The sequence below is a fragment of the Bos taurus genome, chromosome 11 (genome assembly GCF_002263795.3).
Source record: "Bos taurus isolate L1 Dominette 01449 registration number 42190680 breed Hereford chromosome 11, ARS-UCD2.0, whole genome shotgun sequence".
NCBI classification, from domain to species: Eukaryota; Metazoa; Chordata; class Mammalia; order Artiodactyla; family Bovidae; genus Bos; species Bos taurus.
In genome coordinates, this window is record NC_037338.1 from 100,763,701 (window position 1) to 100,791,489 (window position 27,789).

The following is a 27,789-nucleotide window of genomic DNA, read 5'->3' on the forward strand; positions in this document are numbered from 1 at the left end:
TGGCAAGTTATCCAAGGTGCCCAATAAAATATCCATCTCAGAGCTGGGCTCTGGAGCAGCCATACCTGTGGCCCTGAGAAGCTCTGTCTCCTCCTCCAGATTCCAGCTGCTCCTCATGATAGCCACATATTCTTTCCCAAATGGAGCATGTCCACACTCACCTAGTCCATCAGCAGCAGGGATCCTTTTTATTTTAAATTAATTTTATTGGAATACAGTTGCTTTACTATGTTGTGTTAGTTCCTGCTGTACAGCGAAGTGAATCAGTTATGTGTATACATTTAGCTCTTTTTTTAGATTTCCTTCCCATTTAGGTCAACACAGAGCATTGAGTAGAGTTCCCTGTGCTATACAGTAGGTTCTCATTAGTTATCTATTTTATACATGCTGCTGCTGCTGCTAAGTCTCTTCAGTCGTGTCCAACTCTGTGCGACCCCATAGATGGCAGCCCACCAGGTTCCACCATTCCTGGGATTCTCCAGGCAAGAACACTGGAGTGGGTTGCTATTTCTTTCTCCAATGCATGAAAGTGAAAGGTGAAAGTGAAGTCGCTCAGTCATGTCCAACTTAGCGACCCCATGGACTGCAGCCCACCAGGCTCCTCCATCCATGGGATTTTCCAGGCAAGAGTACTGGAGTGGGTTGCCATTGCCTCCTCCAATTTTATACATAGTAGTGTATATACTTAGCAGCAGCAGCAGTGTATATATGGGGGCTTCCCTGATAGCTCAGTTGGTAAAAAATTCACCTTCAATGCAGGAGACCCCGGTTCGATTCCTGGGTCAGGAAGATCTGCTGGAGAAGGAATAGGCTACCCACTCCAATATTCTTGGGCTTCCTTTGTGGCTCAGTTGGTAAAGAATCCGCCTGCAATGTGTATATATGGCACATATATGCATTGTATATATGTATATATGGCAATCCTAATCTCCCAATTCATCCCACCCCCCTCCAAATTCATCCCACCCCTCACTTCCCCTTAGTAACCATAAGTTTGTTCTCTACATCTGCGACTCGATTTCTGCTTTGCAGATAAGTTCATCCATACCATTTTTCTAGATTCCACATGTAAGTGATATTAACGATATTTGTTTTTCTGACCTACTTCATTCTGTATGACAATCTCTAGATCCATCCACGTCTCTGCAAATGCCACTATTTCGTTCCTTTTTGTGGCTGAGTAATATTCCATTGTATATATGTACAACATCTTCTTTATCCATTTTTCTGTCGATGGACATTTAGGTTGCTTCCATGTCCTGGTTACTGTAAATAGTGCTGCAATGAACGTCGGAGTGCGTGCATCCTTTCGAATTCTGGTTTTATCTGGATATATGCCCAGGAGTGGAATGATTGGGTCACACGATGGCTCTATTTTTAGCTTTTTAAGGAATGTCCACATTGTTGTCCATAGTAGATGTGCTATGCTTAGTTGCTTAGTTGTTCAGCCGTGTCCGACTCTTTGCAACCCCATGGACTGTAGCCCTCCAGGCTCCTCTGTCCGTGGGGATTCTCCAGGCAAGAATACTGGGGTGGATTGCCATGCCCTCCTCTAGAGGATCTTCCCAACCCTGGAACTGAACCAGGATCTCCTGCATTGCAGGTGGATTCTTTACCAGCTGAGCTACCAGGGAAGGCTGTAACAATTTACTTTCCCATCAACAGTGTAGGAGGATTCCCTTTTCTCCACACTCTCTCCAGCATTCATTGTTTGTAGGTTTTTCAGTGTGAGATGACACCTCATTGTAGTTGTGATTGACAGAAATATAGATCAGTGGAACAGGGTAGAAAGTCCAGAGATGAACGCATACACTTATGGCCACCTAATCTCTGACCAAGGAGGCAAGAATGTACAATGGGGAAAATACAGTCTCTTCAATAAGTGGTGCTGGGAAAACTGGACAGCTACATGTAAAAGAATGAAATTAGAACATTTCCTAACACCACACACAAAAATGAACTCAAAATGGATTAAAGACCTAAATGTAAGGCCAGATATCATAAAACTCTTAGAGGAATACAATAATGGCATAAGTCACAGCGATATCTTTTTTGATCCACTGCCTAGAGTAATGAAAATAAAAGCAAAAATAAACAAATGGGACCTAATTAAACTTAAAAGCTTTTGCACAGCAAAGGAAACCATAACAAGATGAAAAGAAAAGCCTCAGAACAACGGGAGAAAATATCTGCAAACAAAACAACTGACAAGGGACTAATGCAAACAGCTCATGCAGCTCAATAACAAAAAAACACAAACAGCCTAATCAAAAAGTGGGTAGAAGATCTAAACAGACATTTCTGCAAAGAAGACATGCAGGTAGTCAACAAACACACGAAAAGACATTCAGAAGGGAAACTTCAGGTCTTCTAGCTCTGGGTCCTACTGGTCTATATCCTTAAAAGATTCTCAACTGAGATATCACATCAAATAAAGGAACTGTTTTGTGACTCAGTGTATTTCAACATTATCTCAGAGATACACTTCTGGTTTAAAACAAAAACTTGATTCACCACAAGTGAATATCATCTCAAATTGTAGACTGGCCTGAGTTTCTCCTTCTTTGCTCGTATCAGATCAGATCAGATCAGTCGCTCAGTCGTGTCCGACTCTTTGCAACCCCATGAATTGTAGCACGCCAGGCCTCCCTGTCCATCACTAACTTTCGGAGTTCACTGAGACTCACGTCCATCGAGTCAGTGATGCCATCCAGCCATCTCATCCTCTGTCGTCCCCTTCTCCTCTTGTCCCCAATCCCTCCCAGCATCAGAGTCTTTTCCAATGAGTCAACTCTTCGCATGAGGTGGCCAAAGTATAACAACCACAAATATTTCTGAATAAACAGTTTTAAGGTTTTTTTTAATGTTGGAGAATGTACAGAGATATAAATAAATGGAGAGCTATACCATGATCATGCATTGAAAAACTCTATATTGTTAAGATGTCCATTCTCCCCTAGCTGATAAACAGATTTATTGCAAATCCCCAATAATAATCCAAGCAGGCTTTTTACCTAAACAGACAAACTGTTTCTACTATTTGAATGGAAACGCAAAGGACCTGGAACAGTCAAAACAGTTTTGAAACAAAATTGGAAGATCTATATTATCTGACTTGGAGTCTTACTGTAAACTTGTAGCAATCAAGATGGTATGGTATTGGCATGGATGTACATAAATAGAGGAGTGGCACAGAAGGAATCCAGAAATCGGGCAACATTTATACAGTCAGTTAATTTTCAACAAAGGTGCTAAACACAATTTGATAGGGAAAGGAAATTCTTCAACTAATGTTGCTAGAACAACACGGGAAAATGAGCCATCCAAGCTCAGTCTATTCTCACCTTGATCTGTGCCTCTGCAGCCATCCACCCAGTGCTCCAAGGGCAGGGCCCCTGCTAGCAGTCGGGCCTCTCTTTTCCTCGCAGAGGGCTGTGACCTCACCCCTCCTCACAGCACCCTGCCTATTCATCAGGAAGGGACAGTGCCTTGGGCTGCAGCTGGTTCTGCAGCAGGAGTAAACGTCCCCACAGCCCTGGGACCAAGACTCTGGCTCCTCTATCAACTCAACTTAAGCCTGAGCTAGAGCAGAGGGTTTGGGCCAGAGCTACAGACCCCAGATTCCAGTTCTGCTCTGCCACTCACATGCTGTGTGGCCTTGGGGAAGATATCACACTCGGAGCTGCAGGTTCCTGTCTGTAAAATGAGGATGACAATAAAAGCGACTTCATATAGGATGAAAACCAAGTGAATGTAAGCATAAAAAAGTGCTTAGCTAATTTTTTTTTAAAGGGGGACTGCAATGCAGGAGACCTGGGTTTGATCCCCGGGTGGGGAAGATGCCCTGGAGGAGGGAAAGGCTACCCACTCCAGTATTCTGGCCTGGAGAATTCCATGGACTGTACAGTCCGTGGGGTCGCAAAGAGTCGGACACGACTGAACGACTTTCACTTTCACTTTTCACTTTCCCTGGAGGTTCAGTGGTTAGGAATCTGCCTTGCAATGCAGGGGACGCAGGTTCGATCTCTGGTCAGGGAACTAAGAACCCACGTGGCGCCAGGCAACTAAGCCTGCGTGCCACACCTCGAGAGAAGCCCGTGTACTGCAACAAAGATGCCGTGTGCTGCAACTAAAGTCTTAGTTGTATTCGGCCAAATACAAAAGTCAATCAAAGATTTAAAAAGCATCTAGTGAGAACCACGAGGGTTGTGGTTATGTCCCAAGTCTACCCAGACGTCCTCAGGACTGTTAACCTTATTTTCTCTTCTACCCCCATCCCCCCCCACCCATCCATCCTAGACTGGAGGGGCTCAGCTCCCACCCCACCCTCTTCCTAAGGGCCGGGGATTGGGGCTTCTCTCTGGGGCCACTATGACTCTGAAGAGTTTGGGAGAACATTAGATCTGGCTGCCTCAGTTTCCCCTCCACTTCCTCTGTAATAGCTCCACAGAGGGGGGCCCCCATCCATCCACGCCCCCCCCCCAATTTTCTTGAGGGGCAGTGACATCTTAGAGGAAGAAACAAGGATGGAGCACAAAGTCAGAGGATGGAGACGTAAAGAGAGGCCAGAGGGAACTCCCTGGTGGTCCAGTGATTAGGACTCTGCACTTCCACTACAGGGGACATGGGTTCGATCCCTGGTCTGGGAGGCAGTACAAGTGAGGAACCAAGGCTGCAGGGGGGAGGAACCGCCCAAGGCTGCATGAGCCCTGAGGGTGTGTTGTTTTGTGGCCAGAGGCTCTGTGAGGCCCAGAGGTGGCCCTGTGAACGGGCTAAGGGGACCCAGCCACCACTTGTCTTCCTGCAGGAAGTGACTCAAGTCACCCCAGTTGCCTAGCCCCACAGAACTCCACCACTTGTCTTCCTGCAGGAAGTGACTCAAGTCACCCCAGTTGCCTAGCCCCACAGAACTCACCCCAGTTGCCTAGCCCCACAGAACTCACGTACAGCCACGTGTGGGATTTGGGTACCAGAGGCTGAGGGTGTACAGAGAGCTGCAGCTCTGCTAGTAAGTTGGTTTGATGCTTCCGCCCTCCTGAAGGACTCACAGCTACTCAACTGGCTGATGTGCCTGGGTGACCTGATTGGAGTGTGGGGCGGTGGGTAGGGGACCAGCGAGCCGAGGAGCTGAGAGTGACTAAGCCTTCACCCCTCTCTGCCAAGGCTCCCCTTTTCTGACTGCTTCTTATTTGCAGGAAGGGGTCTGGGACAGGGCAACCTCCTTACCATGACCTCCCCCTCCCCACCCTACCTCTTTTCCAAGACAACTGAATGGCTAACCCAGCACAGCTGCCTCAGGGTTCCCACCCCTAGAAGGGTCCAAGGCAGGGAGGACTTGGGAAGCTGCCCTCTGGGGGTCAGTCCTAACCCAGGTGTTGCCTTTGACAGGTTGGGACCCGCTGTTTTATTGGGTTGCGGTTCCAGTGATTAATGCTTCAGGGCCTATAAAACCAGGCTGAGAAACTCCTGACACAGAACCTTCTGAAGGCCAGTTTATTTTGCAAGCAAGAAGCTTCGCGTCTGTGCACCTCAATTTTCCCTTCTGCTTAATGGGTTAGCAGCGAGCCAGTCTTTTTTTATCCACTCTTTACTGGGTGCGCTCGGGTCAGGTGCCAGGCTCTGGGGAGACAGCCAGGGACCCACCCTGGACTGAAGGATGAAGCTAGGACCTTCTAGGATCATCCCTCCGCCTGTTTTCTCACCAATACAGTGGGCTCGCTGGGGGCTGGAGTGGAGGGAAGGGAGGGAATTGTGGGTCTGTAGCAAGGCCGCGGGGAGAAGGCAATGGCACCCCACTCCAGTAATCTTGTCTGGAAAATCTCATGGACAGAGAAGCCTGGTAGGCTGCAGACCATGGGGTCGCTAAGAGTCGGTCACCACTAAGCGACTTCACTTTCACTTTTCACTTTCACGCACTGGAAAAGGAAATGGCAACCCACTCCAGTGTTCTTGCCTGGAGAATCCCACGGATGCGGGAGCCTGGTGGGCTGCCATGTATGGGGTTGCACAGAGTCGGACACGACTGAAGCGACTTAGCAGCAAGGCCTCCACTGGGCAAAAATGGGCCTGAAACTCATGAGCCTAAGGGATTTTTTTTTTTTTTTTTAATTCCACAACCACGACGAAGCTCTTTGCGTTCCCCACTGACCAGGCGGCAAGTCTGGCAGGAGGGGTTGTCACCCTGTCCATTGCGCGGGTTCCAGCCACTGCCGCACCCAGGGGAGCCGCGAGCCCGCGGGCCGGGAACGGTCAGAGCCTCCGGCTAGGACGGGGGACCTGTCGGGAGGAGGAGTGGGCTGGGAGGTGGGAATGGGGGGAGGAGGGAAGGGGGGAGGAGCGAGGAGGGAAGGAAGCGCCTGGCCCCGCCCCGGCCGCAGGTGGCCGCGAACGCTGAGCGGCTTCTCGAGGGGGCCGGGCCCAGGGGCGGGGCCTGCGCGCACGGTCCCCCGCCTTGTCCCCCGGCCACCACCCCCCGGGCCCTGCCCCCCGGCCCCGAGCTTATAACCCGGGATGCGCGCCGAAACCCGCCCTGCTCCGCCGACTGCTGCCGCCGCTGGTCACCCGGTAAGGAGGCCCCCCGCCTTCCCACTCCCCAGCCTAGGTCGCCCTCTGCCCGGATCCCTCCGAGGACCAGCGGAGGAGGCGGAGCGGACCGCGCGCCCCCCGCCCCGACCCCGGTTCGGACCCGGACCGGAGGGAAGGGGGCGGACGCCCCGACTCCCGTTGCTTAAACGCCGGACGACAGGATTCCTGGCTCCCTGGGGCCGCGGGGATGGGACCAGGGCGTGAGTCCGGGGCGGGGGGGTGCTGGGGAGCAGGTCGGGTTACTTGTCGCCTTTGCGGGCCGAGGTCCTTTCTGGATCTTCTTCCTTCTCTGATCCAATTTCCTTTATGCCGCGAACCCCACAAATGGAGAACCTCGGGAACCCGGAGGGTGTTGGGGGGGTGCGGTTTCCGATCTTGTTTGCCCCCGCTCTGACCGCCGTCTCTGTCTCCATTAGAACCAGAGTGCCAGCCTCACCTCGGGCCCCTCGCGCGCGCCCCGGGGGCTTGGGCATCTTGGCCCCTCCCACAGCCCCGCCTCAGTTTCCCCGAGCGGGTGGGCTCGGGGGCTCCAGGCAGCCCGCCCCGGGGGGCCTCGGGTGTGGCTGGGCTCCTTCTTCCGCAGGTGCGGGGTTGGGGGCGGTCGGTCGCCCGCCTCTGCCTTCTGAAAGGGCTTTGCATTCTCCGGCCGGTGGGGTCGGCCGCCTCGCCGGCCGCGGTGCCCGGTTTCCGGCTGGCACCGGACTGTGGGAGGGGCCGCTCGGCAGGAAATGTCAGCCGTCCTGGTGGCTGTTGCCTTTGGCCCCTTGGGCGGCTGCGCCCTCCAGGGAAGGAAAGTCTGAAATGGAGGAAACTCCTCTCCCAGCCCGCCAGAGCTCTTCCTGAGGAGGTCCCGTGACCTCAGTGCCCCCCCCCCACCCGACCACCACCTCAGTGTTCCTCTCTGCGAAGTGGGGGCGTCTGCTCCCGACAGCGCCGTCTGGCTGCTCCTCCCGGGCAGGAACAAACCTATCCTTTCCCCGGGGATGGATCAAATAGGTCCTGGGCTTCGATCCCTCCCCTCCACGCCCAGACGAGGGACAGGAGAGGGCCGGTTTCTGGGCCCCTGCAGACCCAGCCCTGAAGGCAGGCACAACCCCACGACTGGGTGAGGCTTTGGGTCAGCCTCGCAGCTTCCCAAGCTTCAGTTTCTCCGTTCGTCTCAGCTGACACGGGTTTAGGGCTCAGGGAACAGTAACAGGATGTGTACTGTTAGGGGACATCCCTGGAAGTCCAGTGCCTGAGACTCCCTGCTTCCACTGCGTGCCTGCTAAGTAGATTCAGTTGTGTCCAACTCTTTGGGACACTGTGGACTCACAGTCTGCCAGGCTCCTCTGTCCACAGGATTCTCCAGGCAAGAATACTGAGGTGTGTGGCTATGCCCTCCGTCAAGGGATCTTCCTGACCCTCTTAGGTCTCCAGCATTGACAGGCAGGTTCTTTACCACTAGCGACACCTGGGAAGTCCGCCCACATGTCCCGGGGTAGCCCCCCAAAATTAGGAGGGTGCATACTGTTGAGAGCAGGTCCTGGGTCCATTTGCTCACTGTCTGGGGAGTGACCCACTTGGTGCTCCCATGCTAGGGGCTCAGGAGTGGGGGTCCCTGCCCTCCTATCTTAGGTTCTGGTGGGGGAGGGAGACTGTAGCGGTGGGGGCTGCCCCAGGTGGAGCCAGCTGCTCGGTTATGCCAAGTAATACCAGCTCTGTTGAGTCCTGCTCGGTTATGCCAAGTAATACCAGCTCTGTTGAGTGCTCGAGAGTGAGTTGGTGAATCCTGCCCACTGAGCACCTAGATCCCAGGCCAGGCCTGGGGTGGGTAAAGGAGAGAGACCCCCATTTAGCACACTCTTGAGCTCCCCTGAGTACCCACCTGTGCTCCCATCAGCTGCCTGCTTCCCCTGGGCTTGTGTGGTCCCTTGGCTGGGATGGTAACTTGGGCCCAGGGCCCCAGGAACCTGACCTGGGGGTGGGGCGCGATCCCAGACTCACCTGCTATGCAAGGGCTTTCCTAGCACCCCATCTCATCTTGGTCCTGTGAGTCCTGGGAGGCAAGCCAGGACTGCCAGATGCCTTCATCTGAAGGAACGCTGAACACACAGCCTCTGAAGTGAGAGCCTTGCCTGTGGGCATCCACGTGGAGGGAGATAACCTCTCTGGGATTCAGGGTCTAAGGCCCTGATTTTCTGCTGAAACACTTTGGGCAAAGTTGATCTTCCAGACTTTGGCTCCTTGTGTGGCAGGAGCCTGACTTGAGATAGGCCAGGTACCCAAAGGCATTTTGACAGAGCAGAATAAACAAATGAATGAACTCACCTTTGCTCCATAACCAAATGCTGTTCGGAGAGGGTTTGAGTGAGTGCCTGTCACCAGGGCCTGGTGAGGTCTCCTTAATCTTCCTACCTCCCGCCTCCAGACATTCTTATCAAAACTGGAGTTTCAATCTTGCTAAGTCAAGGCATTCCCCGGTGACCCCTCTTCCCTGGTGGAAGAAGTTTGCTGGAGCGCTGGTGGTCTTCCCAAGAAAGCCCAGCATTCCTGAATCGATCCTCAGGCCCCAGGAATTTGCAGCTGACAGCCAGCTCCGTATGTAGCCTAGAGCACCCTCAATGCTCTCAACTCATCCATCAGATACAGAAATAGTTCTCTGTGCCTCACCAAGTCTGTAGATGAAATGAGCTGAATTTATCAACCGAACATTCAGGCTGAATCCTGATAGCGGCACCTCCTGGTCAAAGTGTGGAATTGCAGCCTGGCTCTATCAGACATGAATGACAGCAGCCAGCCAAAGGGTTCAAGTTGCAATCCTGAAATGAGCAAACCCCTAAGTCAGAGAGAATTCTATGGCTTAGGTAGAACCAAAAATATTTTTTAAACGTTTTTAAAAACTAGAGAACCCAGCTCAACTGAGTTAGAATGTGAGGGAGGGGTTCCTGAGGAAGAGTCAGGTGGCTGTAGCCACAACATACAGAGAAAGAAAATTGGTGATTGGTGGTGATTCATGGGCTTCCCAGGTGGCTCAAGGCAGGATACATGGGTTTGATCCCTGGGTCGGGAAGATCCCCTGGAGAAGGAACTGAGTGTCTAAACAACAGACAAGTAAAGTGAAGAGAAGACAGTCTGTGGTCCCCTTGAGGCCAGAGCGTATAGGACAGAGAGCAGCAAAGAGCAGGTGGTCTGCAGACGGCGTAGGTTTCCATCCCCCAGCACTGCCATCTGCTAGCTTGAGACCTGGGCAAGTCTTATAATTTTTCTGAGCCCCAGCTCATCATCTGTAAACAGGTGGTAATAATAGCCCCACCTTGAAATGATCCCGTGTGGCACTAAACATAGTAACTGCTCTTGTCATCCTAGCTCTGATGCTGCAGAGCCACATGAATGTTCCTAGCTCTGAGCAGCTGCCCTGGCTGGCCAGGCTCGTTCACTGGGAGCTGGCAGGATGGTTCTGGCCGGAGCCCTGGAGAATGTCCACTGCCTTGCCAACTGAGGTCAGGCTGGCAGGCATCTTGGAACGAGACCCCCTTCTTCCCTTCCCAGGTGTCCCTCTTTGGCAGCCGATTGGCCAGACTGGCCCCGAAAACCAGGGGCATGAGTGTTCTCAGCAGAGGTCGTGTGCCTGGGAGCTGGGGCACCTACCCTGTGCCCTCCCTGGAGGTTGGGGCAACTGTGAGGCCGGAGCTGGGAGGATGGCTGAGTCCTCAGGCAGGAAGCCCTGTGTCCTGGGGTGTCAGAACCAGAAGGACTTTCAGGTGGTTGTGCTGATGGTGATACTGAGGCTTGGAGAGTGAGGGGCTTGCCCGTCAGTGGTAGGAGAGTTCAGTGGGCAGAGGCGTGGTGCCCAGCTCTGGGCTCTGGGCTCCTCTCTGAATCTTATCAAATTCACAGTTGCTCCGTGGGGGGATGGGCTGTTCTTGCTCTCAGCTCCTGGACTCCAGGTCTGGAGAACCCGCCATTGCTCTCTGCCCTAGTCTCTTCCACTCCTCCTCCCCTAAACCAAGGCCTCCTTGCTTGCTTGGCTTCCTTTAGTTTCTGCAGCAAGCAGGCTGCCGGGACCTTGCTGGTGGGGGAAGGGGAGAGCTTCAGCAGGAAGGCAAGAGCAAAGCCAGTGTCAGATTGCATCATGTTCTCAGCCCACCTGCCCTGCTAATCTTGTACACATGCAGGCCCAAACATGCCACACACGTGTGTGTGTGTGTGTGTGTGTGTGTGTGTGTGTGTGTGTGTAGACAGAGGTACACGCATGCAGTCTCAGGTACATGCTCCTGGGGAAATGCAGGCACACTTGTGCACACATACACACACATCCCTGCCTGCAGGCACACGCTCCAGGGTGCACACATTCCATCACGAGGTTCAGACCCGGAGGCTGAGGCCCTCCGCCTGTGGCCTGGCCGGCAGAAGAGGTTCACGAGTTTCCGGATGAGAGTTTCCAGATGACAGCGTGCACGGAATTCCAGACGTGGAGGGGATTTTAACCCTCTATTTTTATAGGTGAGGAGCAGGCCTCCAGATAGCAAAATCAGCAGCCTTGTTCTGAGTGCTTGCCACCTGCCAGCCACTGAGAGATGGTCCTTGTCTCCACAGAGCTCACAGTGGGTGGCGGGGGCAGAGTGCATCGTGACTGTGCTGTGATGGGCCACACTCGCAGGGCACGGTGCAGGGGGGCAGTCACTGAGGCAGAACCAGGCAGGCACAGGTGGTCTGCCTCCATGGAGCCGCCCCTCCCCTACTCCAGGGCCCATCCTCTGGCTCCAGGGCCTTTGGGGGTTGGCAAAGTGGGGGTGACCCCTAGAAGCTGGGTGAGTTTTGGGCTCACATCAGCTCTCCCTGTCACTCTGGGTTGTCTGGGCCACCAGCAGCTTCCCAGACCCCACACCTTGTCCCAGGGATCCATGCCCTCCCCCACCCCACCCCAGAGAGGGTAGCCTTGTACTTTTGAGTCTAGCTGACTTGAGTTTGAATCTGGGCTCTGCCACTTAGCAGTCAAATGAGGTCTTGAGCAAGTTCTTTAACCCAAGCCTCAGTTTCCCTATCTCTAAAATGGGGATGAAACAAATGCAGGCTGTCACTTATAACAAATACGTCCATTATCTTGATTGTGGTGGTGATTTCATGGGTGTAGACACACCAAAACTTACTAAATTGCGCACTTTTAGCTATATGCAGTTTATGGTTAGTTATATCTCAATAGAGCTGTACAAATAATGCAACATTACTCTCCTCACCCCAAGCAGCCCCAGCACACACAGGCACACAACTAGGAGCTAGGTGGCTCTGGGGGTCCTGAGTCTCCCTGCTCAGCGAGGCTGCCCAAAGGGGCGTCCAGGGGCTGGGTACGCTGGGTTCATGGCCTCTGCTGTCACCCAGCCACTGGGCCAAGAAAGGTGTCTGGAAGCCGCAATCTACTCTTTCAACCTCAGGCATTTCCTACCTTGAGTCCTTCCTGCCTCCCTCCCTCCCAGATGGCCTGTTGCCTGGCTACGGTTGCCATGGGCACATCTGCTGGCCCTACCCTGCCTGGGACTGCCTGGCAGGTGGTTGAATGAATGCCCACTGAAGGGGGAGTCTTGGATATTTATCCATCAGAACTGCCTCCAACCTCACTGTTTGTGAGATATTTCCCCTTCCTAGTCCTAGGGGCAGGAAGGACATGTGAGCCCTGGGACTGGCTGGTGGGCGGTCTGGTGAGATGCCAGGACTGCATATGGCATAGGGCTTCCCGTGGTTCAGACGGTAAAGAATCCGCCTACCAATGCATGAGACGCAAGTTCGATCCCTGGGTCAGGAAGATCCCCTGGAGCAGGAAATAGCAGCCCTCTCCAGTATTCTTGCCTGGGAAATCCAATGGACAGAGGAGCCTGGTGAGCTACAGTCTGTGGGGTTGCAAAGACTTTGTAACTAAGCAGCAGCTGCTGCAGTTCATAGGATGAATGCTCTTGCCCCTCAGTTGGGCTGTGTTCTGCCGCAGAGGGCTGGGTGACCGCTTTGCTGCCAAACCTCCAGGCCCCTTCAGGATGCAGGAGCCTGCATCCTTGGAAGCAAGGTGACACCCCTTCTGGGCTTACGTGGATCAAAGCAGAGGTAGCCACAGTTTTTCCCAATAGCATCTATTAAGGACCCTGACCTTGGTCAGTCTCTAGTGTAAATACTCCCACCAGAAACAAGCACGCTCCCTGTAAGTGCAGGAAGCTGGGACCGTGTCCACAGAGGCTAGAACCAGATGGCCTGGATCCAAATCTAGCCCTGCCATCTGCTGACCGTAGGACCTCAAGCAAGTGACCCTGCCTCTCTGACCCTCAATCTCCTCTTCAGCAAAGTGGGCACATAACAGCATCTATGCTCAGGGCCACATGGAGAGTGCAAGGGAAGCAGGGCAAGCCCGAATGTAGCCTGAGGCTTCTGGGAGGGGCTTCTGGACTGAAGGAACAGAGGCTGCAAAGGCAAGGAGTGAGGAGGCCTTGGTACCTTCTGGAAACTTCGGTTTAGCTGAGGAGAGGGAGAGATTGGTGGGAGGACACACCGTCCTGCTGGGAAGGACAGATCTGTCATCTGTACACCCAGTTACTTTCTCCCTCTGGGCCTCGGAGTTATGAGTTATGGGCTTCCCAGGTGGCTCTAGTGGTAAAGAACCCACCTGCCATCCCAGGAGACGCAATAGACGTGGGTTCGATCCCTGGGTAGGGAAGATACCCTGGAATAGGAAATGGCAACCCACTCTAGTAATCTTGCCTGGAGAATCTCATGGACAGAGAAGCCTGGCAGACAACAGGCCACGGGGTCGCAAAGAGTCAGACGCAACTGAGCACACAGGGACAGACAGTTTCTGGGCCTTGGATCCCCCTCTGCACAGGGAGAGGAAGGTCTCCAAGCTCCTCCCAACTAATCTTTCTGGAGTTGAGTTCTCTGAGGTGTTGGGGGTGCAGGGCTTGTGTTTCCCCTCTCAGAGGAAATTGCATTTGAAAAGAGCCAAAAACCCCTTTGTGTGAACGTTCACTGGGCCCAGGTGGAAGAGGTCTGGTGGGGGCAGGGCTCTGCCCCCAGCATCCTGTCCCCCATAGAGCCGAGAGGGCGCCCTGCCTCCTGGGAAGAGCTGAGGTTCTGGAGCCAGACACAGACGTGTGCTCTGCAACCTTGAGCTAGCCATTTACCTCTCCGAGCTTCAGTTCTGCCTCCCCAGCGGCAGGCATGACTCCCACTTCCTGGGGTCAGAGTAGGGGTGCTGGGTGATCTGTATGAGGATCCCAGGGCCATGCCCTGCCCTGGCCCAGCTTAGCAAGGAGATGTGTGGGCTGCCTGAGACTCAGGAGACGGCCCCTCCCGTCTCCTGACACTGCGACCTTGGCATCCTGACCTCGGTCCCAGCAGCTCAGTCTTTTGTCTTCTTCTCCGGCTGGTGGGAGATTGGCTACATGCCTCCCCCTGCCAAGCCCCAGCATGGTCTGTGGGGATGGGCAGGGGGGTGAAAGAGGTGTGGCTGCATGAAGGGTCAGCTCCTCATGCTGATGACCTGATGACAGCTGAACATCCTGTTCTGAACCCCATGGTGGCTTGTCTGGGGGATAAGGGTGCCCGAGGCCAGGAGGGAGCTGCTGAGAGGGGCTGGCAGGCGGGGTGTGGGGGGCTGGCTCTGGGTCACTCACATTCCTTCTCGTCTCCCTCCAGTCACGATGTCCGGCAAAGGCTCCGTGGTTCTGGCCTACAGTGGGGGCCTGGACACCTCCTGCATCCTCGTGTGGCTGAAGGAGCAAGGCTATGACGTCATTGCCTACCTGGTGAGGGGGAGCCCGGCGTGTCTGTCTTTCTACCTGTTGGCCCTGCTGCCTACCTGCCCGCTGTTACTAATCCAAGCCTGCCCCCTCACCCAAGCCTGTCTTAATCTGTAGATAAATTCTTGTTTACTGTCTCTTTCTATCTGTTAAGTGAGCTCCTTTGATGTCCCCCAGGTCTGAGATGTGCCCCCCAGAGCATAAAGGAGGCTGGCTTTCCGTGCACTCGCTGAAGCGGGAGTGGGGGCACCAGGAGTGAGTGTGGTGGAGCTGCTAAGCCAGCCTGTCCAGGGAGGGACCAAGGCCTTGGCTTGGGTCTGCTGAAGACCATGGAAAGTCACATAAACTTCCCCTTTCCTGCAGCCCTCAGTAATTCAGCAAAGATCTAGGCTCCTACATGGGCTAAGGTAGATGATTGGAGATCACCTAATTCTGGAACAGCAAATAGGCCACAGGCCACAGGTAATAGATTAACTAAGATGCCACTCCCCCATCCAGGGTCCACAGCAGATATGCCCAATCAAACCAGCTTCACTTCTGATAAACCTGGACATAACCTCTGAGTCTTTCTCCATAAGACTGGCAAATTCTAGAAATCCAGCTTAAGCCAAACAAAACCAAAAAAAAAAAGAAAACCAACATAAATCAGTTTTTCATATAACCAAGAAGGCCAGGGTAAGATGGCTTCAGGCAAGGCTGAATCCAGGTGCTTATCCAGATTTGCCTCCATCTCGGCTTGGTGTCATTCTTGGCCTCTCCACAGGGCAGGCAAGGCTCTCATCATCCCCTAGTCTTCTGAGAGAAAGGAAAGCTTTCCCCAGAGGCTCTGATGGAAAGGCCAAGGGAACACTCATTCACTGGCCTGAGTGCCTGCTCACCACTCATTTGTCAGTATGGTGCTCCCTTGGAGGCTTGTCCCTATAGTGAGCAGGAAGCACCTGCTCTCGTCCATCCTTGTGTGTGGGCTTCCCAGGTGGCACAGTGGTAAAGAACTTGCCTGCCAGTGCAGGAGATGTAAGAGATGAAGGTTCGATCCCTGGGTTGGGAAGATCCCCTGGAGAAGGAAATGGCAACCCACTCCAGTGTTCTTGCCTGGAGAACGCCACGGACAGAGGAGCCTGGCGGGCTACAGTCCACGTGGTCTCTGAAGTGACTTAGCACTCATAAGCATCCCTGTAGAAAGAGGTCCCAGGAGAGAAGGTTCTGTTCCCAGAGGAAATGAGGAGGGGGCACTGGACAGGAGAAGTTTATTCTTGTCAAGAATGGTTTGCAGTTAAAGTCAGTCTACCACTGGTAACAGTGCCGACCCCACGCCACTCAAGTGGAGGGTGAGGGTGAGGCCCAGGGAGGGGAAGTGTCTGGCCCACAGCCCCCTGCTGAGAGCAAGTGGTGACTTTGAGTGAATGCAAAGAGCCTGGAGTGTGTGCTTTGAGCCATGGCAGCACCAATGGGTGGTCCGGATCCCAGACTATCACCAGGCAGATTTAAAAGCTGAGTGGCCTCAGAAAAAGCACCTGCAGCTGGACTCTGGGAACACTCTGGAATCTGCTGAGCAGAATCCAGGGTCAAGGTCTGGGCAGGAGGCCACAGTGTAGCCAGCAGAAAACATGACTGTGTCTAGACGGGGCTGTCGGAACCAGAGGTCGGGCTCCAGCAGGCGGACAGCTGGGCGCTCCTAGCCTGGGCCTCTGCTTCCCGCCAGCTCTGGTGCCCGGGGCAATCAAGTTGCTGCACTTGGCTGGGGCAGTAAGCAGGGAATCGGGCAGCTGCTGACAAGCCAACCTTTGTACTGGCTTTGGGGGAATTTCGGGAAAAGATTGATGGGTTCAAAGGCAGCTTTAGACCTTCAGTGCAGTGACAGCGAATGTTGCAACCCCACAGCCCAGGTGCACAGGCCCAGATTCAGCCTGTCCAGCTCCTTGAAACTGCTTTCCAGAGCCTCAGGCAGCTCCAAGGAGTACAGCATCCCCAGACCCTGGTTCTTGTCCTTTCTCCTTCCTACATGACCTCAGCCATCCAAAGAAATCATCTGAAGACGGTTGTGTGTGAAAGACACCTGCCCAGGACTCACCCTCGGGTGGTGGGGCGAGGTGGCGGTGACATTCTTCTCAGCTCTTCTTTCTGCCCCTGGGCTGATGGGTCCTCTCTGCTTCTGCTCGTCAGGCCAACATCGGCCAGAAAGAAGACTTTGAGGAAGCCAGGAAGAAGGCGCTGAAGCTTGGGGCCAAAAAGGTACCAAGTGTGGGCAGGGTTTGGGGCTGGAAATGGGATCTGACACGTTGGGGTCAGCTGTGGGGGTCCCTGTCCCAGAGCTCCTTGCCTCCTACGCCCCTTCCAGTTGGTCCTCTTGCTTCCAAGAGTGTGAGGTCAATTCCTTCCGCTGTTGGTGTGAGAACTTCTCTTATAGCTCAGCTGGTAAAGAATCTGCCTGCAATGCAGGAGACCTGGGTTCAATTCCTGGGTTGGAAAGATCCCCTGGAGAAGGGAAAGGCTACCCACTCCAGTGTTCTGGCCTGGAGAATTCCATGGACTGTATAGTCCCTGGGGTCACAAAGAGTTGGACACGACTGAGTGACTTTCACTTTGCTGTGTGAACCATCTTCTAGTTTCTCCTAGCCTCTCTTGCACCCAATCACCTCCCCATCCCACCTCCCCATCTGTCTACCTCTTCCTCATCCATCCATTCACCTGTGCACCCCTCATCCATCTACCTGTCCACCCTCCCATCCTTCCATCCACTCAACAGTATCAGTGAGCAGGCCATCAGATGAACATGGCCGTCATGGTCCCTGCTCACGTAAGCTCACAGTACGAAGGAAACACAGTATCTGTGAAGTGCAATAAAACTCACATCAGAAGTATTAGGAAGCTGTCAAGTTCACAGTGTCAGATACAAGTTTTCCATAATTCTAGTTTTTTTGCTGGAAAGCTTGAGTTTTATCACTGGCAACAAATACTCAGTTTTCCTTGAAGTGACAGGGTCACTTCATTTTTATGCAAATCGTGGCCAAAAACCCAAGTCTGATTGATCTTGTTTTGCCTGTCAGTCCTTCAGTCAAGTATGAATGATGGTTTATGAGAAGAGTGGCTAATTTAGCTAGTAACTCACTTGGGCATGCAGCAGAAATGCTTTGTGTGTGTTTATCATATTTTGTATTCAAGAGTTGGGGCTTCATCAGTGGCTCAGTGGTAAAGAATCCACCAGCGATGCAGGAGACACAGGAGACACAGGTTCAATCCCTGGGTCAGGAAGACTCTGGAGGAGGGCATGGCAACCCACTTTAGGATTCTTGCCTGCAAAATCCCATGGACAGCGGAGCCTGGTGGGCTATAGTCTATAGGGTCACAGAGTCGGACACAGCCGAAGTGACATAGCATGCACTCAAGAATCGAGATTTAACAAAAGTGAATCGTTTTCTACTGCATTTTCAAGACCACCCTGTTAGCTGCGTCTGCCTTAGACACAGGCCATCGGAGACTCTGTCTTCTGACGGTGCCCTGTCCTTGCCAAGGCTCCCTCCCATGGGCTGCTCTCCCACAGGTGTTCATTGAGGACATCAGCAAGGAGTTTGTGGAGGAGTTCATCTGGCCGGCCATCCAGTCCAGCGCACTGTACGAGGACCGATACCTCCTGGGCACCTCTCTCGCCAGGCCCTGCATCGCCCGCAAGCAGGTGGAGATCGCCCAGCGAGAAGGAGCCAAGTATGTGTCTCACGGCGCCACAGGAAAGGTGAGGCCAGCATGTGTGGCTGGAGAGGGTGAGGAGGGGGGCTGCCAGGGGGAAGTGGGCAGCGGGGCCTGATGGGCGGTCCTCGGACAATCGTTGGTTCCCGCCCAGAACAGTCTGCTGTGCCGTGGACAGACTGGCCCGCCCAGCACGACTAAGGGGACTATGTGCACACACCGGCCCGTCCACTCTAAGAGGAATATTTCCAGCAGCGAGTCAGGGACAGCTCCACTCTGCAACCCAAGTGTGTCTCCCATGTTCCCGCTGTGGTGGAAGCCGTGTCACCCCATTTTTGCAAATCTGCCTCTGAGGCTCAGGCTCATCTTTTTCTTTTTTCACGCCCAGTATTATGTATTTCAAAACTATTTTAAAAGATGAAAAACCATCAAATATCCATACATAGGGGATTGGCTGCATAAATAACACAATGCTATGCAATGTAGTCATGAAAAGGAACGAGCGTGATCACCCAGAATGCATATAGTAAGTGAAAAGGGGCAAGGTTTACAACTGCATGATGCCATACACTACATTTTGCATAAGAAAGAAATACTGGAAAGTTCAGTGAAAACTCTCCACAGTGAGTGGAAGGGGCAGGAATGGAATAGATGTCTCTGTTGTGTTTGGTTTTTTTGGCTGCGCTGGGTCTTCATTGCAGAGCAAGGGCTTAGTTGGCTGTGGCATGTGGGATCTTAATTCCCCAACCAGGGATGGAACCCGAGTCCCCTGCATTGCCAGGTGGATTCTTAACCACCAGGGAAATCCCTCTTAATAACGTGTTGCATAGATCTGATTTTGAAAACTTCAAGGTTGAATTTAAAAGATAAAATTCACTAAGCCATCTATCTCTAGAAACTGAAAGCAGATGGAAAGAAACGAACCTACTGTGTGTCCAGTCTGTGACGTCATCACACAGAAGACAGAAGTATTCCAGTGTGAGCTCAGCACATAATATCCCACTGAACAGCAGGATATGTTTTGAGGTGGACATCTGGCCAAGGTCACAGCGGGAGTCGCTGTGCAACGCGGTGGACAAGAGGCCACCCGTTCCCAGAGGGCTTGAGTCCCAGCTGTGTGACCTTGAGTAAGGCCCCTGCCTTTGCTGAGCCTCAGTTTCTTCACTTGCAAAGTGGAGAGGAGGCCCTGTCTTCGTTTCCAGGGTGACTGCATTATAGACTGTGAGGTGTAAACACCAGGAATGGAGCCTCTCTGGAGGCCAGAAGTCCAAAACCAAGGTGTTGGCGCCCTGAAGGTGCTAGGAAAGGGTTCCAGGCTCTCCCCTGGCGTCCTTGGCTTGTGGGTGCACCACCCCAGGCCTCCATCTCCACGCGCCATCTCCTTGGGCATCTTCACATTTGTCTTCCCCTTGCATGTCTGGTTCTGTGTCCAAATTTCTCCTTTATCCCAGGACACCAGTCATACCCACCCTAATGACCTCATCTTAACTGGATGATGTTCGTAAGACTCTATTTCCAAATAAGGTCCCGTTCTGAAGGGCTGAGGGTGGGGGTGGGGGGCGGTTAGGGCTTCACCATATTTTTTCCTTTCTTTTTTCTACCTTTTGTGGGGACATAGTTCAATCTGAGATACACCTTCTCCTTCCAGCCCTTGTGTGCAGGAGGGCAGACAGAAGGGGGACCCTGGGGGTATAAAACAGGAAAAGCCCTCAGCACTCCATCCCGCAGGTGGCAGACTCAAGAAACAAAATTCCTAACCATGCCAGCGGCCTTTGGTCGGTGTTTCTGGAGACTCTGGGGCTTCCCTAGTAGCTCAGGTGGTAAAGCATCCGCCTGCAATGCAGGAGATCCAGGTTTCAGGAAGATCTCCTGGAGAAGGAAATGGCAACCCACTCCAGTATTCTTGCCTGGAGAATCCTATGGACAGAGGAACCTGGCAGGCTACAGTCCATGGGGTCGACTGAGCGACATGACTGAGCGACCAACACACGCACACACTGGAGACTCTTGAGCTCTCAGCGGACACCCCGCCAACAGGGATGGGGTGCTCCAGCACACACGTCCCGACTGGACGCAGCCCCCCACCTGAGGCAGTGCGGGGTGGAGGGGGCAGCCCCTGGCTCAGTGTGACAATGAGTCACACTCAGATTATGATGGACGAGGCGCCGTTTGGGGGTGGTCTTGCCGAACAGCCACTCCACCAGGCGGCACCGGCTCGTGTGTCTGGAAGCTCACTCATTCACCTGGCGTTCAGTCAGCAAGCTTGTGTGCGTATCTGTGAAGGGTGGGGTGCGCGCCAGGCTCCTCTGTCCACGGAGATTCTCCAGGCAAGAAATACTGCAGTGGATTGCCATTTCCTCCTCCAGGGGATCTTCCTGACCCAGGGATCAAACAACCCAGGGCTCCTGCACTGCAGATGGATTCTTTACCACTGAGACACCAGGGAAGCCCATCAAAGCAGCTTAGGTTCATTATTTTTAAAATAAGGCCAATTTCATTTTAAGAGAGTCTGTGGCATTTCCAACTTTCCTAAGTTCAATGGTGCCATGGTGGCAGGGTCTGGAAGTGTTACGTGTTGGGGACGAGGTTGGCAGATGAACTCTTTACCACTATGCCACCTGGGAAGCCATTCCCAGCTACCTGTGAGCTAGTCTGGCGGGGTACAGTCCATAGGGTCACAAAGAGTCAGACGCTACTGAAGGGGGACATGGCAACCCACTCCAGTATTGCCTGGGAAATCACATGGACAGAGGAGCCTGGTGGGCTACAGTGGGTGGGGTTGCAAAGAGCCAGACATAATTGAGCACGTAAGCCCACAGGTGGAAACAGCTGCCAGCACTTGTGTGCTTTGCTCCATTTGGACACAAGAGGGCACCAGAGGCTCATGTTTCAGGCCTTCCTGGGCTGACCCTGCAGGGAACCTCTGTTTCCCTCTCTGGTCCTGCAGGGCTTGGGTTCTGAGAAGAATACTGTCTGCAGTAGTTTTGTGGTCTCTGGAGATCTGGAGACAGTCCTGCAGTTCAGTGTCCATTAGAGAGACAGATTTTAAACATCACTGGGGGGCTCCAAGAGCAGCAGCAGGAAGGCCACAGGGGACGGGGGGTCCCTGTCTGCCCTCCACCCCAACAACTCCCATCTCTTCTGGGGGTTGATGGGCATGACTTACTCCCATGCCTTGGCTTCCCCTTGTTTACATGACCTGGGAAAGCCCCCAGCAGCCTCTGAAGATAGCTGCCTACAAGAGGGAAGCGACTGGGGAGGAGCAGGGAGGCCTGGAGGGTTCCAGAGGATGCCAGGCGCGAGATGGGGTTGCTGGGGAGAGAGGGGCCACCCACCTGCAGGGGCTGGTGGTCTGTTTGCCACCCCCCGGGACGGGGGCATCAGTGACTTGAACACATGAGATGAGCATCCAGAGTGAGCGAGGCAGCCTGCGGAAGGCTGGCAACCCAGAGTCAGATCCACATGGGACACTTGAGCCGAACTTTCTGCAAGTTGGGCAGTGGAGAGACCCAGGGCCTCGGGCCCTCATTCCAGCCTGTCTCTTGCACTGGCTCACTGACTCCACCCACTGAACCCTTACCCAGCACGGGCTTTCCTCCATGCCCTGGGATGTCCATATGGACAAAGCCAGTTCAGTCGTGTCCAACTCTGTGACCCCATGGACCGCAGCCCGCCAGGCTCCTCTGTCTGTGGAATTCTCCAGGCAGGAATACTGGAGTGGGTTGCCATGCTCACGTCCAGGGGATCTTCCCAACCCGGGGATCGAACCTGCATCTCTTGTATTGGCGGGCGGGTTCTTTATCACCAGTGCCACCTCAGAAGCTCGTATCGGGGACTAATCCAGCAAAGGGTAATGGTGGCCCTGAGGCGTCAGAGGGAACAGGAGTCAGCAGTGATGTCAAGCAGGAGGGGCACCCCAGGCTGCAGGAAGAGCTTGTGCAAAGACCCAGAGGCCCGAGGTGGCACCTGGTGCAGAGAGGGCTGGGGCCCGCCCCTTCACAGCCCTTCGGGGACTGCACGGGAGCTGGGGTGGCCCTTCCCGAGCCTCCTCCCTCCCTCCCCTGGTTTTGGAAGAGGGGCCTGGGAATAGGAGCCGGAGGGCCGTGGGCAGCAGTTGTGTAGACAGCGCCATCTGTGTGGCTCGTTCGGGAGCAGATGGGAGGGCCCCGTGCGGTCCCCGAGGGCACAGCACCTGCATTGTACACGTGTGTGTGCACGTGGACACATGGCGGGTGTGCAGGACGTGATACACATCCCCCCTTGGCCCCCTGGAACCTGCCAGGGCCTCCCTGGGGCTGGGGGTCCTGGAGTCAGGGAGGGGAAGGACCGGACAGGTCTCGGAGCCTGTCTGGGACAGAGTTTTCAACTCTGGCTCCTGCGAGGGCATCTGGCTCAGGAACAGATGGGTGTCCCCATGGCGATCCTGTTAGGCAGACCCCAGCCCGACATGCCGGTCCAGGGAAGCACAAGCCACCATTGTGCTGGGGAAACCTGAAGCCCTGGAGGAATAATCACCATGATATGCAACACTAGACCATATGCTTTACGAGTCTAAAGTAAGCCTGCCTCTAATCAAGTACCACCGCCGCTGCTCCAGGAACTGTGCAGCCCACTGGGCCTTGGGCGGGCATTACCACCTGTGCCTCAGTTTCCCATCCATGTTGTTATTCGATGTTCGGTCGCTCAATTGTGTCTGTTTGCAACCCCGTGGACCGCAGCACGCCAGGCTTCCCTGTCCTTCACTCTCTCCCCGAGTTTGCTCAAATTCACATCCATTGAGTCGGTAACGCCATCCTCTGAGATGGGGATAATAATGGGGCGCTGCTGTGTAAGGATTTGTGGAGTTGTGTATGGAGCTCAGCCCCATGACCTGACAGTGAGCTGTCAGGGTGGGATTGGTGCCTTCTGGCTGTGTGTCCCTGGACAAGCGGCTCCATCTCTCTGAGCCTGAATCGCCTCATCTGCAAAACAGGGTTAGAAACCCCCCGCTGGTGCCAGGTGGCTCTCCCGTGGGAAAGCCAGCACATAGTAGGCCCTCACTGGAGGGACCGGACGGAGGCCAATGGGGACGGCTGGTCTGGCGCGGCCCATGGGCCTGGGGAGCGATCAGAGAGGAGCAGCCTCGGCTCCTGGCTCCGAGGAGAGGGGCTGAAACCAGTATTTCCGCGTCGCCTGACAAGACTCTGGAAAATAACATGTTATTCCTGCCGCTGCCTGGCTGCGCCCGTGCAGTTTTCACAGTAGGCGAGAGGTCCCTCTGTTATTTCCACAGCGCTTAAGCCTCCCTCCAGGCCGCCGAGTTGATGGGGGGCAGGCGGGTGGCTGGAAGCCATTGTCTCCAGGGCTGGCGGGCTGGGCCCTCTCCTCCTGCCTGAGAGGGCGTGGACCACTCACCCGAGGGGGATGGGGCAGTGGGGCCCCGTGCCCCGACTTGGGCTGGGCTCTGTGCCCTTGGACAAGCCCCTCCTACCTCCGGACCCGTTTGTGCAGAGAAGCAAAGGGCCTCGGTGGTCATCCGCATCCAACCCCTCTACCAAACAGTCACTGCATAGACGAGATACCCAAGGCTCACAGAGGAGAGGGGGCTCCCAGTTCAGTGGACACAACGCCATGAAACCCCCGGAAATGAGCTTGATCTCAGGGCTGGTGAGGCCAGGCAGGAAGAGGCTGAGGCGTGGCAACCTCGAGGAGGCTGCCTGAGGTATCATCGGAGCCAGGCCTCCAGCCCAGCAGGTGTATGCGCCCCCCCACCCTGCCAAAGAGCGGGCATACATGATGACCCATGTGCGTGCCCTGTCGCGTCCCAGGCACACACCCACCCATGCCTATGCACGCTGTGGCCTTCAGCCCCTGCCTACATCCCCTACATGCCACGGACGCACCCTCACACCAGCGCACACAGAGGTCCTGATCGTCGCAACTCAGTACTCACTGTCACATGGGCATCTTGTGCATACACATCCTGCACACTCGTGTGCCCGCACAGCTCGGCTCTGCACTCAGGGAGACCCGGGTTCGAGTCCAGGGCAGAAAGCCCGCTCCAAGAAAGCCCAGTGTTCATCTTTTAGACGGGTTTGTAGCACCCAGTTCAGGAGGGGAGAGCCTGTGCGGAGACAGGAGCACCCAGGGGGCACCGTCGAAGGTCGCCCAGCACTGCCTCTCCCCTGAACCCTCCCAACCAGTCCCCATTCTGTGGCTCCTGAAATCCCCGTTGTATGTTTCAGGGGAACGACCAGATCCGGTTTGAGCTCACCTGCTACTCGCTGGCCCCACAGATCAAGGTAGGATGTTGCTTCTCTCCCCTGAAAGGGTGGGTGCTGGTGGCTGAGGCCCAGGGTGGGGAGAGCAGGGAGCGGGGCTCCCTGGGAGGTTCCCCAGACAGGGGCCTTGTGGCGGGTGGTGCCCTTCTTCCATGGGACACTCCCTTCACTTACTCCAGCCGCAGGGGACAGCACTCTGTCCCTGACCGTTCATCCTTCCCGGAGAGGCTGCCCCCGGCGCCTGGGTAGGTCAGGCACCGGACAGAAAGACAAGGCTGCCCTTCCAGCAGCATCCTTGTGGGTCCAGCCCTGCCTTCCCATGTGTGGACTAGGACCGTTCTGGGCTGATTTCAGGGCTGCTCACAACCCTCCACCCCTGCGGGGGGCCACCAGCTCAGGCCCCCTCCTCCCCGGCTGCCTGAACCCTGACCCCGGGTTCTTGGATTCCTTCCTGGGATGGGGAAAACCAGGCCCAGGCCTCTGGGCGTCTAGTGAACAAAGCCCACAACAGAACTACACTGCGCGCTGCAGACACAAGTCTCAGGGTGATTATTTCAATTTTTCTAGTGGCCCCGTCAAAAAACCAAGATGAAAAACGACAGGTGACGTCATTTTAATGACATGTTTATTGAACCCTATATATCCAAAATGGTATCATTCAACATGTTATCGATGTTGAAATATTTTACATTCTTTCGGTACGAAGTCTTTAAGACCCGCTGTGTGCTCTCCACTTACAACCGGGACCAGTCACAGTTCGGGCCTCCGTGGCCACGTGTGGCCCCTGGCTCCCATTTTGGACAATGTGGGTGGGCGTGGCTCCAAGCTTCTTTGCGGCCACTTCTGGCTAAAGCTACAAAAGACGTGCCCTTCCCAAGTCTGCAGGGGCCCTCAGGGCTTTCATTTTTTTTTCTTTTAAGTGGAACCTCTTTCTCTGCCCCTTTAACCGACCAGCCAGCAGCTGCTTAGGGGGTGAGAGTGGCCCGGAGGTGAGCAGTAATAAGCTCTAGTGATCTGCTTTGACCCCAAACACCAGGAGGCAGAGAAGCCCCCCAGACAGTAGCTGCCTGTTGATGCTGCAGGCGTGTGGGCCTGGGCTCTGGCCTGACCCCCACTCTCTGTTCCCACAGCAACTTGGGGGGCCAGGGTGTCTGGTTTCTGGGTCTTTGTCTGCAGAAGCTAAGCCCAGGGGTGGAATGGGGCTTGGTGATGGGGCGCCAGGTCTCTGGGAACCAGGATGAGGCCAGAGGGTAGTCCGCCCAGGCTCTGCTCATTCCAGGACTTGGGGTGGGGGGGCGCAGTCACCCCAGCCCCACCGGCACCCCCAGCCTAGAAATCAAACCAGCTTCTCCATCTAGATGACACCTCCCCACCCCCAGTTGAGCAGAGGCCTGGCTGAGTCCAAGGCTGAGTGGGGGCTCTTCTTGGGGGACCTGTCCCTGACCACCCCCCCACCCCCAGGCTGGTAGGATGAGTTCTGTGCCTCCAATCAGGCTCCAATTCCCCTCCTTTCCCCCACCCAGAACAGCCCTAGGGGTGGGAGGGTGGCAGGAGGGGTGGGTCGGAGGATGTGCTTGAGCCCCTGGAGGGCCAGGCTGGGTGGCTTTAGTCACCAGGAGTGGGGGGGTTCTGGACCTCTGGACAGGGGTGCATCAGGAAACCTGAGGCTTGTCTGGTTCAAACCCTCGTGTCTCAGTTGGGGAGACCGAGATCCAGAAGGATAGGGACCTGCCTGGGGACACCCAGCCATTCTGCCGTGGAACTCAAGCTTTCTCCCAAGCCACCTTCTGGGGTAGCAGGCCACGTCCTTCCCCTGCCCAATGGGGTCCCCTGCCCAAAGCCCTTCCCGTGGGCTACACAGACCCCCCACCCAGGTCACCGGTGGACCCTCAGGCCCCTTATCAGAGAGGTGGGCTCTGCAGCTTCAGCACCTGGAGGAATCAGCAGGCCTGACTCCTTGTCTCGTGTCCAGGTCATCGCTCCCTGGAGGATGCCCGAGTTCTATAACCGCTTCCAGGGCCGCAACGATCTGATGGAGTATGCGAAGGTAAGGCCGGACTCCACCATCACCCCGGCCCTCGTCAACTGCCCCCCCAGGCACGTCCCTCCAAAGGCTCAAGGATGGGGCTGGTACCCACGCCTGGGGACCAAACCTCAGCCCTGGTGCCCTCCCCCAGCACCTATTCCCTGGGCCGGCCCCACAGAACTAACTGTGGTCCTCGCCAGGACTGAGCATCTCTCAGGTCACCCCGCCCCAGTCCACCCAGCGGGAGGGCACCGGTGCCCCTCCACTTCCCATTCAGATTGCCACCTCTGCAGTGTGTGTCACTCAGACGGGGCCTGTGAGCGAGGCTGTTCTCTGCCCCTAATTACCTGACTAATTGTCCCCGGTGCTTTCGCAGAAGCAGGTAAGTGCTCCGAGGGCCAGAAGCAGACAAAGACTTCTGCAGCACCAGCCCTTTTTGAAGTACAAGTTGCAATAAAACAGATTAGAAGTTTTGCATCAAGATCCTTAGCCACTCCCCAGGGTACCTTTCTTTTTAGCGACTCGATGGCAGCGCTTGACAAACAGCCTCAATCAATCAGACAGGGGAAAGCAACCTGGTGCACGCACCAGAAAATTGCTCGGGTTTTTAAATAGCAGTCGCTGGGGCTGGCTGTGAGCTCTTGCTGCAGCCAAGGTGCCGCGTGGCAGGGGACGCGGCGGGGACCCAGCCCTGCCCCTACTGCCAGCATCCCATTAAGACCTGGAGAGCTTGGAGGAAAGATCTCCTCGACCATCTGTTGTTTTATTATTAAAAGGGGAGTTTACAAGAGCAAGCCCATATGTTGCCAAACAAATTTTCAAATAGCAGAGCTATTAAGGGAACGGGGTTAGAGGCTTTCTTCCTCTCCTTGGTCTCCTTGAGGATATACAGAATCTGAAGCACGTTTTATCTTGAAGAATAATGAATCTGGAGCCCCGGCCCATCCCCGTTCTCACGCCAGCAGTCGTGGTTGGAGACAGGGCTGACCCGTAACACTGTTCTTCGTTTCTGAGAAGCTCCCGAGCAGAAGCAGCTCCTGGGTTTTGCCAGAATTTCTGAAGTCATTGTTTGTCCCAAGGCTCTTGGCTCAGCTTCTGTCTCAAATAACCTTTTAAACAGGAAAGTTTGCCCTGGCGAGAGAGTCTGGGTCGCCACCACTGAGCCTCCCTCAGAGGCTGGTATCAGAATTGAGCTCTGAAAAATCTGACCACGTTCTAGAATGATGGCAGTGTCTCTGCACCCGGGAGTGACCGGAATAATTGAGCAGCAGCCAGACTGTCCAAAACTCAGAGGCACGCAGCTGCTTCAGCTGAGACAAAAATCAATGGGGCTTTGAAAAACCCCCGCTTTCGAGATCCGTTAAGTCGCCCAGGCCGCAAGGTGTTATAGGGAGACTCGTGGCAAACATGCATTTGTATCACTTTCCATCTCCCCCACCCAAATCCATCATCCAACGCGAAGACCGCTCAGAAT

The 27,789-nt window shown here is 54.7% G+C and overlaps 1 protein-coding gene across 1 annotated transcript in view; it reads left to right on the forward strand.

Annotated features, from left to right (window-relative positions):
• Positions 1-6,526: 6,526 nt before the first annotated feature.
• The window catches only part of ASS1 (argininosuccinate synthase 1), a 51,997-nt gene continuing 30,734 nt past the window's right edge, over positions 6,527-27,789 (forward strand). The window contains 6 exon segments of the mRNA NM_173892.4: positions 6,527-6,564; positions 14,242-14,351; positions 16,509-16,577; positions 17,887-18,075; positions 24,254-24,310; positions 26,262-26,336. Coding sequence (NP_776317.1) covers positions 14,247-14,351; positions 16,509-16,577; positions 17,887-18,075; positions 24,254-24,310; positions 26,262-26,336 — 495 coding nt within the window. The 5' untranslated portion in view covers positions 6,527-6,564; positions 14,242-14,246.